Raw genomic sequence first — 13744 nt, 5'->3', positions numbered from 1 at the left:
GACAAACCTGTGGCTAAACATTTTCTCCAGTATAATCATCAGGTTTCATCTTTGTGTTGTATGGTCATTGACCAAGTTCCAGAAAAGGTGAAAGGTGGGGATCGAGTCCTCGCCCTGAAGAAACTTGAAGCACGCTGGATTTACACACTTGACACTGTTGTACCACGTGGGCTGAATGAGAATAATCCTTTAAAAATCTTTATCCACTGAGTATAGAGTACAACAATATGATCCCGATTGATCTTTAGCGAGAAGTACAATGTAATAGTATATTATTCTATACCATCTATTAGTAAATTTTTGACTATTTATTAGTTTTTAATATCTTACGATATGGATTTGCTGACATGCACTTTTGGCCCGCAGGTGTTTTTTACTTGGGGGCCGGATCTGGCATGGTTAGCATTTCATTATAGTTGTTTGTTAGGTATTTTATTGTGGTGTGGTGATGGCTCATGGGCTCCTTTGTGTAGTTTTGATATACACTGTGATGACAATGCCTGGTATGGTCCGTATGTTATTTATAATGGGCATTCTATTTAGAGGTAATTGTGAAATATGTATTCTTCCGGGGTATAGTATAGGTGGAACGCAAATAATTCCGCTGTGAGACGCAAATGACACACATCCTGTGACATGTGGTTGCCGGATGGGCGTGATATGACGCGCTTCCGGCAAAGTTGCCACTGAGAGCGGTAAGACGCATATTGATGCCGGTGGAGCGCAAGTGAGACGCTTCCGGTAATGCCGCCAGTATGATACTCCAGTAATTATCTAAATAGCTAACATGTATGGATTATTGCCTGTTGTATATATATATATATAAAGGGCCAATATACCGTGTAGTTGTGTCACACGATGTATATTTTAAGTGGAAAAATGTACTGTTGTGTTAATATAATGCTAGGTTACACATTTCCGGTAATTAAGGTAATTAAATAAGTATGTGCACTATATAAGGGAGCCTGTGAGAGGGTGTCAGTATGCTTATTCCTGGCATGCTGAGCAGATGTCTCTTGGGCTGTCTTGAAAAAGGCTTACCAAAGCCGAAACGTCGACATCATGTGCTGACACTGATGTACTAATAAATTCTTTAATGAAGTTGGACTGGTGAGTGCTCTCTATTCTGGATTTCTGTTTGGATCTGGATAAATATCTGGTATATGTGGATGTCCAAATTTGGGCCTTCTTGAGGAGCACCCCGACGGTGACTGTTTATTGCTGTGAGTGCGGACATTACGAATCGAATATATATACATATATATATACATATATGTATACATATACTAGGGTCAATAACATAGTATCCTTATCTAGGGTTTCAATCTCCGCTGATAAGGTATCTGTCCACGCTGCTACAGCGCTATAAACCCATTCCGACACAATCGCCGGTCTGAGTAGCGTACCAGAATGTGTGTAAATGGACTTCAAAGTACTTTTACTGCATGCTATCTGCAGGATCCCTGAGGATAGCTGTTAAGTCAGCGCTACCTTTTGGGTAAACGTGACAAAGCTTTGTCCACCCTAGGGGAAGATTCCCATCGTATCCTGGCCCTAGTAGGGAAAGGATATTCCCTGAGAATTCTTTGGGGGAATCTGTAGTCTCTTCATGAGAGGAGGGAAATTTACCTCAGCTTTCTTCCCCTTAAACATGTGTACCCTTGTGTCAGGGACAGATGAGTCATCAGTGATATGGAAATTATCTTTTATTACAATAATCATATATTGAATACTTTTCTGCCAGTTTTGGCTGTAACTTTGCGTTATCGAAGTCGACACTGGAGTCAGACTCCGTGTCGATATCAGTGTCTATTAGTTTGGATAGTGAGCGTTGTGAGACTCTGAAGGTCTCTGCGACATAGGGACAGACATGTGTAGATTCACTGTCTGTTCTCACTCTTTTGTGCAATAAATTTACCTTAGCACTTAATTTCACATATTCAATCAGGTGTCGGCGTTGTCGACGGAGACACCACTCACACACACATTTGCTCCATCTCCTCCTTAGGAGAGCCTTTTACCTCAGACATGTCGACACCGACGTACCGACACACCACACACTCAGGGAATGCTCATCTGAAGATAATTCCCCCACAAGGCCCTTTGGAGAGACAGAGAGAGAGTATGCCGGCACACACCCCAGCGCTATATGACCCAGGAAAAAACACAGCAATTTAATGTTCACCCAGTAGCGCTGTTATTATCAACGCAGAATTATGTGCCCCCCCTCTTCTTTAAAACCCTCTCTTCTACCGTGGTATAAGCAGGGGAGAGTCCGGGGAGCTTCCTCTCAGCGGTGCTGTGGAGAAAAACATGGCGCTGGTGAGTGCTGAGGGAGAAACCCCGCCCCCTCGACGGCCGGCTTCTGTCCCGCTCTAAGTGTAAAATTGGCGGGGGCTCCTGCATATATACAGTGTCCAGCTGTATATATGCTCCTATTGCCAAATAAGAGGTTTATATTGCTGCCCAGGGCGCACAGCTGCAGTGCTGTGTGTTACCTCAGTGAAGATCATGAAGTCTTCTGCCGCCTGTGAAGTCTTCTTTTCTTCTCATACTCACCCGGCTTCTAGCTTCCGGCTCTGCGAGTGGGACGGCAGCGCGGCTCTGGGACGGACGGCGAGGGTGAGATCCTGCGTACCAATCCCTCTGGAGCTAATGGTGTCCAGTAGCCTAAGAAGCAGGACCTAGCTTCAGAGAGTAGGGCTGCTTCTCTCCCCTCAGTTCCTCAATGCAGGGAGTCTGTTGCCAGCAGAGCTCCCTAAAAATAAAAAACCTAACAAAATACTTTCTATCAGTAAACTCAGGAGAGCTCACTGAAAAGCACACAGCTCCTCTGGGCACAGTATCAAACTGAGGTCTGGAGGAGGGGCATAGAGGGAGGAGCCAGTGCACACCAGGAACTAAATTCTTTCTTAAAGTGCCCATGTCTCCTGTGGAGCCCGTCTATCTCCATGGTCCTTACGGAGTCCCCAGCATCCTCTAGGATCCATAAAGGATATTGGGGGAATCTAGTACGATGGGTATAGACGGGGTCCAAAGGAGCTGGTGCACTTTAAATTTCTTCAACTGGGTGTGCTAGCTCCTCCCCTCTATGCCCCCTCCCACAAGCAGTTATAGGTAAAAACGTGCCCGAAGGAAAAAGGACATATATGAGAGAAGGAACATGATAACAGAAAAGGTGGTGAGATTTACACACCAGCACACCACTAACAAACAACAACCAGCAACAGCTGGTAACAACAACAGCAACAGCTGAACAGGTAACTACAGAACAAGAACCTGCAGAAAAGTCCACGCACTTAGGTGGGCACCCAATATCCCTTATGGACTACGAGAAAAGGATTTACCGGTAGACATTAAAAATAGGATTTTAAATACCTACCGGTAAACCATTTTCTCGTAGTCCATAAGGGATATTGGGGAGAGAATTAGTACGATGGGGTATAGACGGGACCACTTTAACTTTCTTCAACTGTGTGTGCTGGCTCCTCCTCTCTATGCCTCCACCTACAGGTCAGTTATAGGTAAAACAGTACCCGAAGGAGAATGACATACTTGAGAGAAGGAACATAACAACAATAATGGTGGTGAGAATTATACACTAGTACACCAAAACATAGCCAGGTCAGCAACGTCTGGCAACAGTAACAGCTGAACAGGTAACACAGAACAGAGAACCTGCAGAAAGTAACCGCACAGAGTCGGGCGGCCAATATCCCTTATGGACTACGAGAAAAGGATTTACCGGTAGGTATTTAAAATCCTATTTTCTCTAGCATCCGTAAGGGATATTGGGGACAGAATTAGTATGATGGGGACGTCCCAAAGCTTCCAGAACGTGCGGAGATGTCTGCAGCACCGCCTGCCCAAACTGGGTATCCTCCTTGGCCAGGGTATCAAATTTGTAGAATTTCACAAAAGTGTTCTTCCCAGGCCAGGTTGCAGCTCGGGATAGTTGCAAGGCCGAGACTCCACGGGCAGCCGCCCAGCAGGAGCCCACTGATCTTGTAGAGTGGGCCTTCAGAGACTTAGGAACAGGTAAGGCTGCCGACACATAGGCCTGTTGGATAGTAAGCCTAATCCAACGAGCAATGGACTGCTTTGAAGCAGGACAACCCTTTTTCTGCGCCTCATATAGCACGAACAAGGAATCCGTCTTCCTGACCCAAGTTGTGTGTTTGACATAGATCTTCAAAGCACGCACCACATCCAAAGACTCCGGAGGAGCAGAAGCGTCAGAACAAAACGGAACCACAATAGGTTGATTCAGATGGAATGCGGAGACAACCTTCGGCAGGAACTCCTGTTTAGTCCGGAGCTCCACTCTGTCCTCATAAAAGACCAAGGGGGTAATTCCAAGTTGATCGCAGGAGGATTTTTGATAGCAATTGGGCAAAACCATGAGCACTGCAGGGGAGGCAGATATAACATGTGAAGAGAGTTAGATTTGGGTGGGTTATTTTATTTCTGTGTAGGGTAAATACTGGCTGCTTTATTTTTACACTGCAAATTAGATTGCATATTGAACACACCCCACCCAAATCTAACTCTCTCTGCACATGTTATATCTGCCTCCCCTGCAGTGCACATGGTTTTGCCCAATTGCTAACAAAAATCCTGCTGCGATCAACTTGGAATCACCCCCCAAATACGGACTTTTACACGATAAGGCCCCCAATTCTGAAACACGTCGAGCAGAAGCCAGGGTCAGTAACATCACTGTCTTCCACGTGAGGTACTTATCTTCTACAGTCATCAGAGGTTCAAACCAGGAGGACTGTAGAAATGCCAACACAACATCCAAATCCCAGGGTGCCGTAGGCGGCACAAAAGGAGGTTGTAGTGGAGTACCTCTTGCTAGAAGGTCGGAACTTCTGGCAACACTGCCAATTTCTTCTGGAAGAAAATGGAGAGGGCTGAAATCTGGACCTTAATGGAACACAGACGTAAGCCCTTATCCACACCAGCCTGCAGGAAACGTCCCAAGTGGAACTCCGCAGGCGGATATGTGCGTTCCTTGCACCAAGAGACATATGATGATAGTGTTTTGACGTCACAGGTTTTCTGGCCTCAATCATGGTAGCAATAACCTTCTTGGAAAGGCCCTTGTGAGCTAGGATGTTCCGCTCAACCTCCATGCCGTCAAATGAATTCGCCGTAAGTCCGGGTTGACGAACGGTACTTGTTGAAGAAGATCTCATTGTAGTGGTAGAGGCCAAGGGTCTTCGACGGACATGTCCAGAAGATCCGCGTACCACGCCCTCCGAGGCCAATCCGGGGCAATCAGAATTGCATGTACTCCTTGATTCTTGATTCGCTTTAGCACCCTTGGGAGCAATGGAATTGGAGGAAACAGGTAGACTAGCCGGTACGGCCAAGGCGATGCCAGTGCGTCCACTGCCCTCGCCTGAGGGTCCGTGGTCCATGAGCAATACCAGGGAAGTTTCTTGTTGGGCTGAGAAGCCATCATGTCTATTTGTGGCCAATCCCACCGGTCGATGATCTGCTGGAACACCAGATGGTGGAGCCCCCACTCCCCCGGGTAGAGATCGTGACTACTCAGGAAGTCCGCCTCCAAGTTGTCCACAACCAGATTGAAAATTGCTGACATTGCTCTTGCATTTTTGTTCCGCCCAGAAGAGTATTTTTGACACCTCTTGCCTGCAGGCTCTGCTTTTTGTCCTTCCTTATCGATTGTCCGACTGTACCTGGATCGTGTGATCTTTGAGCAGAGGAGAGGCCTGAAGCAGAGCATTGTAGATCGCCTGAAGTTACAGAATGTTGATCGGAAGGAGGGCCTCGTGGGCTGACCACCTGCCCTGGAACTGCGCCTCTTGGGTGACAGCTCCCCATCCCCGTAGACTTGCATCTGTTGTGAGAACGATACAATCCTGAATTACGAAACTCCGGCCATCTAGATTGGAGGACTGTAACCACCACAGGAGGGAAATCCCGGTCTGAGGTGACAGTTTAATCATCCAGTGCTTCTGGAGATGCGAACCGGACCACTTGCTCAGGAGTTCCAATTGAAATGATCTGGCATGGAACCTCCCATACTGGATCGCCTCGTATGAGGCAACCATTTTTCCTAGCTATCGTATGCAGAGATGAATGGACACTCGAGGAGGCTGGAGCACCATGCGGACAATCTCCTGAAGTGTTTTCGCCTTGTCCTCTGGCAGAAACACCTTCTGTGCCACAGTATCCAGCAACATCCCCAGAAACAGGAGCCTCTGAGCTGGCTCCAGGTGGGACATCTGCAAGTTGAGGATCCACCCATGGTCTGATAGAAGATGGATGGTGCAGTCGATACGGAGCAACAAAAAAAAAGCTCCCTGGATCGTGCCTTTATTAGAAGATCGTCCAGATAAGGGACCACGCTGACCCCCTGGACTCGAAGTTGGAACATCATCTCCGCCATCACCTTCGTGAACACCCTCGGGGCTGTGAACAGTCCGAACGGTAGCGCAAGGAATTGGAAGTGATTGTCCAGTAAGGTAAACCTTAGGTACGCCTGATGAGGCGGCCAAATCGGAATATGGAGATAGGCGTCCTTGATATCCAAGGAGACAATAAATTCCCATTCTTCCAGGCCCACAACCACTGCTCTCAGGGATTCAATTTTCACTTAAACACCTTCAAGTAAGGATTAAAGGATTTGAGATTCAAAATGGGTCTGACCGAACCATCCGGTTTCGGCACCACAAACAGGTTTGAGTAAAACCCTGTGCCGCGTTGCGGTAGTGGTACTGGAACAATGACGTGGGACTGAATCTGTTTCCTCCAATTCAACTTTTGGATTGCTCGTTGTAACGTAACTTGCATATCCTCCAAAGCTGGCAAACTTGATTTGAAAAATCGTTGAGGGGGAGTACTGTCGAACTCCAGCCTGTAGCACTGAGAAACGAGATCTCTGACCCAGGCATCCTGGCAGGAAGTCTCCCAGACGCGGCTGAAGTGACGCAGTCGAGCTCCACCTCGAGATCCCCTCGGGGTGGGTGGGCACTGTCATGCTGAGGCCTTAGTGGAAGCAGAACCGATGGACTGTTCCTGAGAACTGGTGCTTGCAGGTTTTCTGGACTTACCTCTGGTACCTCTAGCTGCATTGAAGGCACCACTGGCCTTAGATCGAAATCTGTGAGACCGAAAGGACTGGACAGACGGCCCGGGATATGCGCGTCTCGCCGGCAGGGCCCCAGAGGGGAGAAACATGGATTTCCCAGCCGTAACTTTGGAAATCCAGGTATCCAATTCGACCCCAAAAAGACATTCCCCAGAAAAGGGGAGGGATTCCACACTACGTTTGGATTATGCATCCGCAATCCACTGATGCAACCACAAGGCCCTGCGCGCCGACACTACCATGGCCTTGAGCGAATCACAGAGGACACGGGTAGTATCCTGAATCTGCTTCAGGAGGGTTACCATAGTAAAAAAGGGCATATTCCCCGAGAGGCCCCCCTGAATCTGAGTGGCCCAAGAATGAATAGCATGGGTCATCCAGCAACCCGCAATGACCGGTCTTTGTGATATACCGGCTGCTGTGTACATAGATTTTAGGGAAGTCTCTATCTTCCTATACCCAGGATCCTTCATGGGTAAAGGATCCCGGGGTGGGCAGCACGGTCTTTTTAGACAGGCGAGAGACTGAGACATCCACCCCAGGGGTTCCTCCCCAAATTTTCTACTTTCAGGAGCAAATGCGTAATTGTGCAAAAAATTTTTGGACACTTGGAATTTTTTGTCTGGATTTTTCCAGGCCTGTTTGAATAAGTCATCTAACACTGTAGAATCAGGGAAAGGGACATTAGGCTTGTTTTGTACAAAGAAAAACGACTACTGTGACGCAGCGTCCACTAGAGGGAGCTTTAACACATTCCTTATAGCCAAAATGAGGGGTTCAATCCCCTGAGCAGCATCGGGATCCCCACTAACAGGGTCCAGGTCATCCCCATCATCCTATATATCATCATCTGAATCAGATAGAATAGCATGTAAACCACGTTTCTGAGGACCTGCATGAGAGGGGGGGCTGTGCATCTGCCCTAGCAGCTAAATCTGCAACAGCTTGTTGTAGTAGCTGAGTTTTCTGCACATTAGCAGAGAGCTGGGATGACATATCTGAAATCATAGTTCTAAGAGACCCTAACCAGTGGGGCTCTGGACCCTCTCCATCAGCCCCTTCACTAATTTGTGAATATTGACTGCATTGTTCACAGGAAACAGAGACATTAGATAAGGGAGGGAATCTAGTGTGACAGACACTGCACAGCTTGTGTTTACCCATATTCACAGTAAGCACAACACACACACACACACACACACACACACACACACACACACACACACACACACACACACAGTTATTATGCATGAGAGAGGAGACAGAGAGAGAGAGAGAGAGAGAGAACACCAGCACACCCTGAGATGCACAGCCCCAGTGAGGCTGTCAGCTCCCTATAATACAGTAAACACTAACAATTATTGTCCTAGATAGGATCAGGATAGTGTACACAAGGGGCTCTCCCCCTTTGCTACACCCTGTACCAGATATCCAGCGTGTCTGAGGATCAGGAAGCACTGTGTGTGCAGAGAATGGCTGCAGTAATCAGAGGAAGGCACCAAAACGCCTCAGGTCCCGCTCTGAGGTAGCTCCGCCCCCACATATGACGCCACAGTTCCATACATTTATTATACTGGCAAAAGTCTCCTTTTGAGCTTAAAACATCACACAAGTGCTAGTCAAGCCCTTTTGTGCCAGCTCTACATGGGGGATCTTAGCAGGACCCCCCCCCCCGGGAGGATCCCGTACGCTGCGCCCGTGGTCAGCCGTATTTTGAACCGGGGCCCCCGGTTAGTACTCACCTCCGATGTCAACTACAGGCAGCGTTAGGGGTGTGCGGCGTGCTGCGGCTGTGACAGCCAAGGCACAGTGCCCTGCTGAACAACAACCCCTCAGGATGGTGGTCCTGCAGCGGGGAAGCGGCTCTGCACCTCGCAAGGCCGGTTACACCCCCCCCTCCCATAACTCCCACGGTGCAGGTATGCTGTTGCCCAGACAGCATACCAAAAATAATAAAAGATTAAAAGAAATGTAGGAAAACTCTCTGGACCTCAGAGATGTGCATCCTCTCCTGAGGGCACTTTTTTCTAAACTGACTGTGGGAGGGGGCATAGAGGGGAGGAGCCAGTACACCCAGCTGAAGACATTTAAAGTACACTGGCTCCTTTGGAACCCGTCTATACCCCATCGTACTGGATTCCCCAAATATCTCTTATGGATGCTAGAGAAGTATTATATTTATTTATATATACGTATATATTTAAATTTGAAATGAAACACTTTGGCAGTTCTGTAACATTCAATATTTCTGTAAATTTGAGCTCAGTTTTGTAACTCACTGCTATGTATCATTTATAATGTAATACTTAATAAAGAATATAATTTTAACAAAGAAGAGTGCCCCAACAAAGAGAGTTTACTTTCCTATACTTTGCTTAGCAATACATTTTACTCTCAGGGAGAACCACCAACTGGGTGACTATTCCCCCATTCATAAGTGGGATATATTATAAAATGTTGGTTTCATTTATTGTTTGATATATGACCAGATAACAAGAGCAGTCGTCTGTGCGGGATCCCAACTAGTTCCCACAACTTATAACCAATCAGACCACACGTGCCCTTATGCAAATCTGCAAGGCCTTCATGCTCCAGCACCTCCATCTATGGTTGGAAACATGTAAAATACTAGTCCTAGATCGACTTCAGTTAACTAATGAAGCTCGCATGAAAACATCTGCTGACGACAATTACAAAACCATTAAATAGCTACTCTCGCCATGACCTTACCTTCATAGAAAGCAAATGAAGGTATCCAGCCGACCCATTGAGTAGAAGGCACGACCCATCTGGTGATACTTCAAATTGCTTAATATATTTTTCTTCCAAGCCTGAAAGTTAATAGATCACCATGTTATTGGAGGTCTGGTCTGAACGAAAAGCAAGGCTGTTTGCATATGCTCATTATATCTAATTTCTTAAAGTTATAATGCGTTTATTGGAGAAAGTTAGTCTAGTACTGTGCATAGTGTAATGTGCTGCTGTGACTAAACTGACAGCTATGAGCTGATTGGCTGGTGCGTTATCACCTTGCACTTATAACCGCTTTATCACTTCTTTATGCCTTCTTCAGGCTTAATACATCTGCCCCATTGATTATTATAGCAGAGGTCCCCAAATGTGGTTCACAAGGCACCTTACGGTCCATGTTTTTTAAGTATATTCATGCTTGGCCAAAGGTGACTTAAATAGTACCTCAGTCATTTTGATTTAACCATTTGTGCCGAGCCATGGATATACTTAAAACCTGGACCGTTGGGGTGCATTGAGGTTTGGGAACCTCTGTCTTATGGCAAGAAACAAACACGACAGCATGATGTTCTATAAATCTAGAATGAGCTTGTTAAAGTTCACTTACCTCTAATTCTGGGAATAGTAATAATGCTTCCACCCATCATGTCATACACATAAAAAAATTTATGCCGCAGTCCTGTGGCTATCACCTGTTCACCATCAGCACTGAACTGCGCTCTAAAAACTGGAAATTTTTCCAAATGGATGCTTTGTATCTTCGGATTTAATTTGCCATCAACCTATGAGAATAAAAAAATAGGATTTTAACACCTACCGGTAAATCCTTTTCTCCTAGTCCGTAGAGGATGCTGGGGACTACAAAAGGACCGTGGGGTATAGACGGGATCCGCAGGAGCTTGGGCACACTAAAAAGACTTTGACTGGGTGTGAACTGGCTCCTCCCTCTATGCCCCTCCTCCAGACCTCAGTTATAGGAACTGTGCCCAGGAGAGACGGACATTTCGAGGAAAGGATTTTTGTTTAAGGGCAAGAAACATACCAGCCCACACCACAAACATACCGTACAACCGGAGTAGCAGCAAACCAGATAACAGTATGGATAAACAACAGCAACAAGCTGAACATAACTAATACGCAACCCACGTGTAAACAAATACAACCAGCAATAATACAACTGCAAGTAACAGTCCGCACAAGGACGGGCGCCCCGCATCCTCTACAGACTAGGAGAAAAGGATTCACCGGTAGGTATTAAAATCCTATTTTCTTTTACGTCCTAGAGGATGCTGGGGACTCCAAAAGGACCAAGGGGTCTATACCAAAGCTCTAGAACGGGCGGGAGAGTGCAGACGACTATGCAGCACCGATTGAGCAAACATGAGGTCCTCATCAGCCAGGGTATCAAACTTGTAAAACTTAGCAAAGGTGTTTGAACCCGACCACCTAGCTGCTCGGCAAAGCTGAAGTGCCGAGACCACTCGGGCAGCCGCCCAAGATGAGCCCAGTTTTCTGGTAGAATGGGCCTTTACTGACTTCGGCAACGGTAGTCCAGCCGAAGAATGAGCCTGCCGATTCGTATTACAAATCCAGCGAGCAATAGTTTGCTTAGAAGCAGGATTTCCAATCTTGTTTGAAGCATACAGGACAAACAAAGCCTCTGTTTTCCTGGTAAGAGCCGTTCTGGGGACGTAAATTTTCAAAGCTCTCACAACATCAAGAGACTTTGGAACCGCCACAGCATCCGTAGCCACTGGTACCACAATAGGTTGGTTAATGTGAAACGAAGAAACCACCTTCGGCAGAAATTGTTGACGAGTCCTCAATTCTGCTCTATCCGAATGGAAGATCAAATAAGGGCTCTTGTGAGACAAGGCCGCCAACTCTGACACTTGCCTGGCAGACGTCAGAGTCAAAAGCATGACCACTTTCCAAGTGAGAAACTTTAACTCAACCTTACGCAAAGGTTCAAACCAGTGAGACATAAGGAACTGCAAGACCACTTCAAGATCCCACGGCGCCACCGGCGGCACAAATGGAGGATTGATATGCAGTACTCCCTTCACAAAAGTCTGAACCTCTGGAAGGACAGCCAATTCTTTCTGAAAGAAAATAGATAAAGCCGAAATCTGCACTTTGATGGAACCCAATTTCAGGTCTGCATCGACGCCTGCCTGCAAAAAATAAGATTTTACTTACCGATAAATCTATTTCTCGTAGTCCGTAGTGGATGCTGGGACTCCGTCAGGACCATGGGGATTAGCGGCTCCGCAGGAGACAGGGCACAAAAATAAAAGCTTTAGGACTAGGTGGTGTGCACTGGCTCCTCCCCCTATGACCCTCCTCCAAGCCTCAGTTAGGATACTGTGCCCGGGCGAGCGTACACAATAAGGAAGGATTTTGAATCCCGGGTAAGACTCATACCAGCCACACCAATCACACCGTACAACCTGTGATCTGAACCCAGTTAACAGTATGACAAACGTAGGAGCCTCTGAACAGACGGCTCACAACAATAACAACCCGATTTTTTTGTAACAATAACTATGTACAAGTATTGCAGACAATCCGCACTTGGGATGGGCGCCCAGCATCCACTACGGACTACGAGAAATAGATTTATCGGTAAGTAAAATCTTATTTTCTCTGACGTCCTAGTGGATGCTGGGACTCCGTCAGGACCATGGGGATTATACCAAAGCTCCCAAACGGGCGGGAGAGTGCGGATGACTCTGCAGCACCGAATGAGAGAACTCCAGGTCCTCTTTAGCCAGGGTATCAAATTTGTAGAATTTTACAAACGTGTTCTCCCCCGACCACGTAGCTGCTCGGCAGAGTTGTAATGCCGAGACCCCTCGGGCAGCCGCCCAAGATGAGCCCACCTTCCTTGTGGAATGGGCCTTGATAGATTTAGGCTGTGGCAGGCCTGCCACAGAATGTGCAAGTTGAATTGTGGTACAAATCCAACGAGCAATCGTCTGCTTAGAAGCAGGAGCACCCAGCTTGATGGGTGCATACAGTATAAACAGCGAGTCAGATTTTCTGACTCCAGCCGTCCTTGAAATATATATTTTCAATGCCCTGACAACGTCCAGCAACTTGGAATCCTCCAAATCGCTAGTAGCCGCAGGCACCACAATAGGCTGGTTCAGGTGAAACGCTGAAACAACCTTAGGCAGAAACTGAGGACGCGTCCGCAGTTCTGCCCTGTCCGAATGGAAAATCAGATATGGGCTTTTATACGATAAAGCCGCCAATTCTGACACTCTCCTGGCTGAAGCCAAGGCCAGTAGCATGGTTACTTTCCATGTAAGATATTTCAAATCCACCGATTTGAGTGGCTCAAACCAATGGGATTTGAGAAAATCCAAAACTACATTAAGATCCCACGGAGCCACTGGGGGCACAACCGGGGGCTGTATATGTAGTACTCCTTTTACAAAAGTCTGGACTTCAGGAACTGAAGCCAATTCTTTCTGGAAGAAAATCGACAGGGCCGAAATTTGAACCTTAATGGACCCTAATTTGAGGCCCATAGACAATCCTGTTTGCAGGAAATGTAGGAATCGACCCAGTTGAAATTCCTCCGTCGGGGCCTTCCTGGCCTCACACCACGCAACATATTTTCTCCAAATGCGGTGATAATGTTGTGCAGTCACCTCCTTCCTGGCTTTTACCAGGGTAGGGATGACCTCTTCCGGAATGCCTTTTTCCCTTAGAATTCGGCGTTCAACCGCCATGCCGTCAAACACAGCCGCGGTAAGTCTTGGAATAGACACGGTCCCTGCTGAAGCAGGTCCCGTCTTAGAGGTAGAGGCCACGGATCTTCCGTGAGCATCTCCTGAAGTTCCGGGTACCAAGTTCTTCTTG

At 47.1% G+C, this 13744-nt stretch overlaps 1 protein-coding gene across 5 annotated transcripts in view; it reads right to left on the bottom strand.

The window, feature by feature from the left end:
• The window catches only part of UTP18 (UTP18 small subunit processome component), a 134292-nt gene that overhangs the window by 49090 nt on the left and 71458 nt on the right, over nucleotides 1–13744 (bottom strand). For all 5 annotated transcript variants that reach the window (XM_063961256.1, XM_063961259.1, XM_063961255.1 and 2 more), the window contains 2 exons: nucleotides 10482–10656; nucleotides 9854–9954 (listed from right to left, as the gene is read on the bottom strand). In XM_063961256.1, the coding sequence (XP_063817326.1) occupies nucleotides 9854–9954; nucleotides 10482–10656 (276 nt within the window). The remainder of the gene's footprint in view (nucleotides 1–9853; nucleotides 9955–10481; nucleotides 10657–13744) is intronic.

This window comes from Pseudophryne corroboree, chromosome 3, assembly GCF_028390025.1.
Source record: "Pseudophryne corroboree isolate aPseCor3 chromosome 3, aPseCor3.hap2, whole genome shotgun sequence".
Lineage (NCBI taxonomy): Eukaryota > Metazoa > Chordata > Amphibia > Anura > Myobatrachidae > Pseudophryne > Pseudophryne corroboree.
This window is presented reverse-complemented; position numbering and strand designations above follow the sequence as displayed.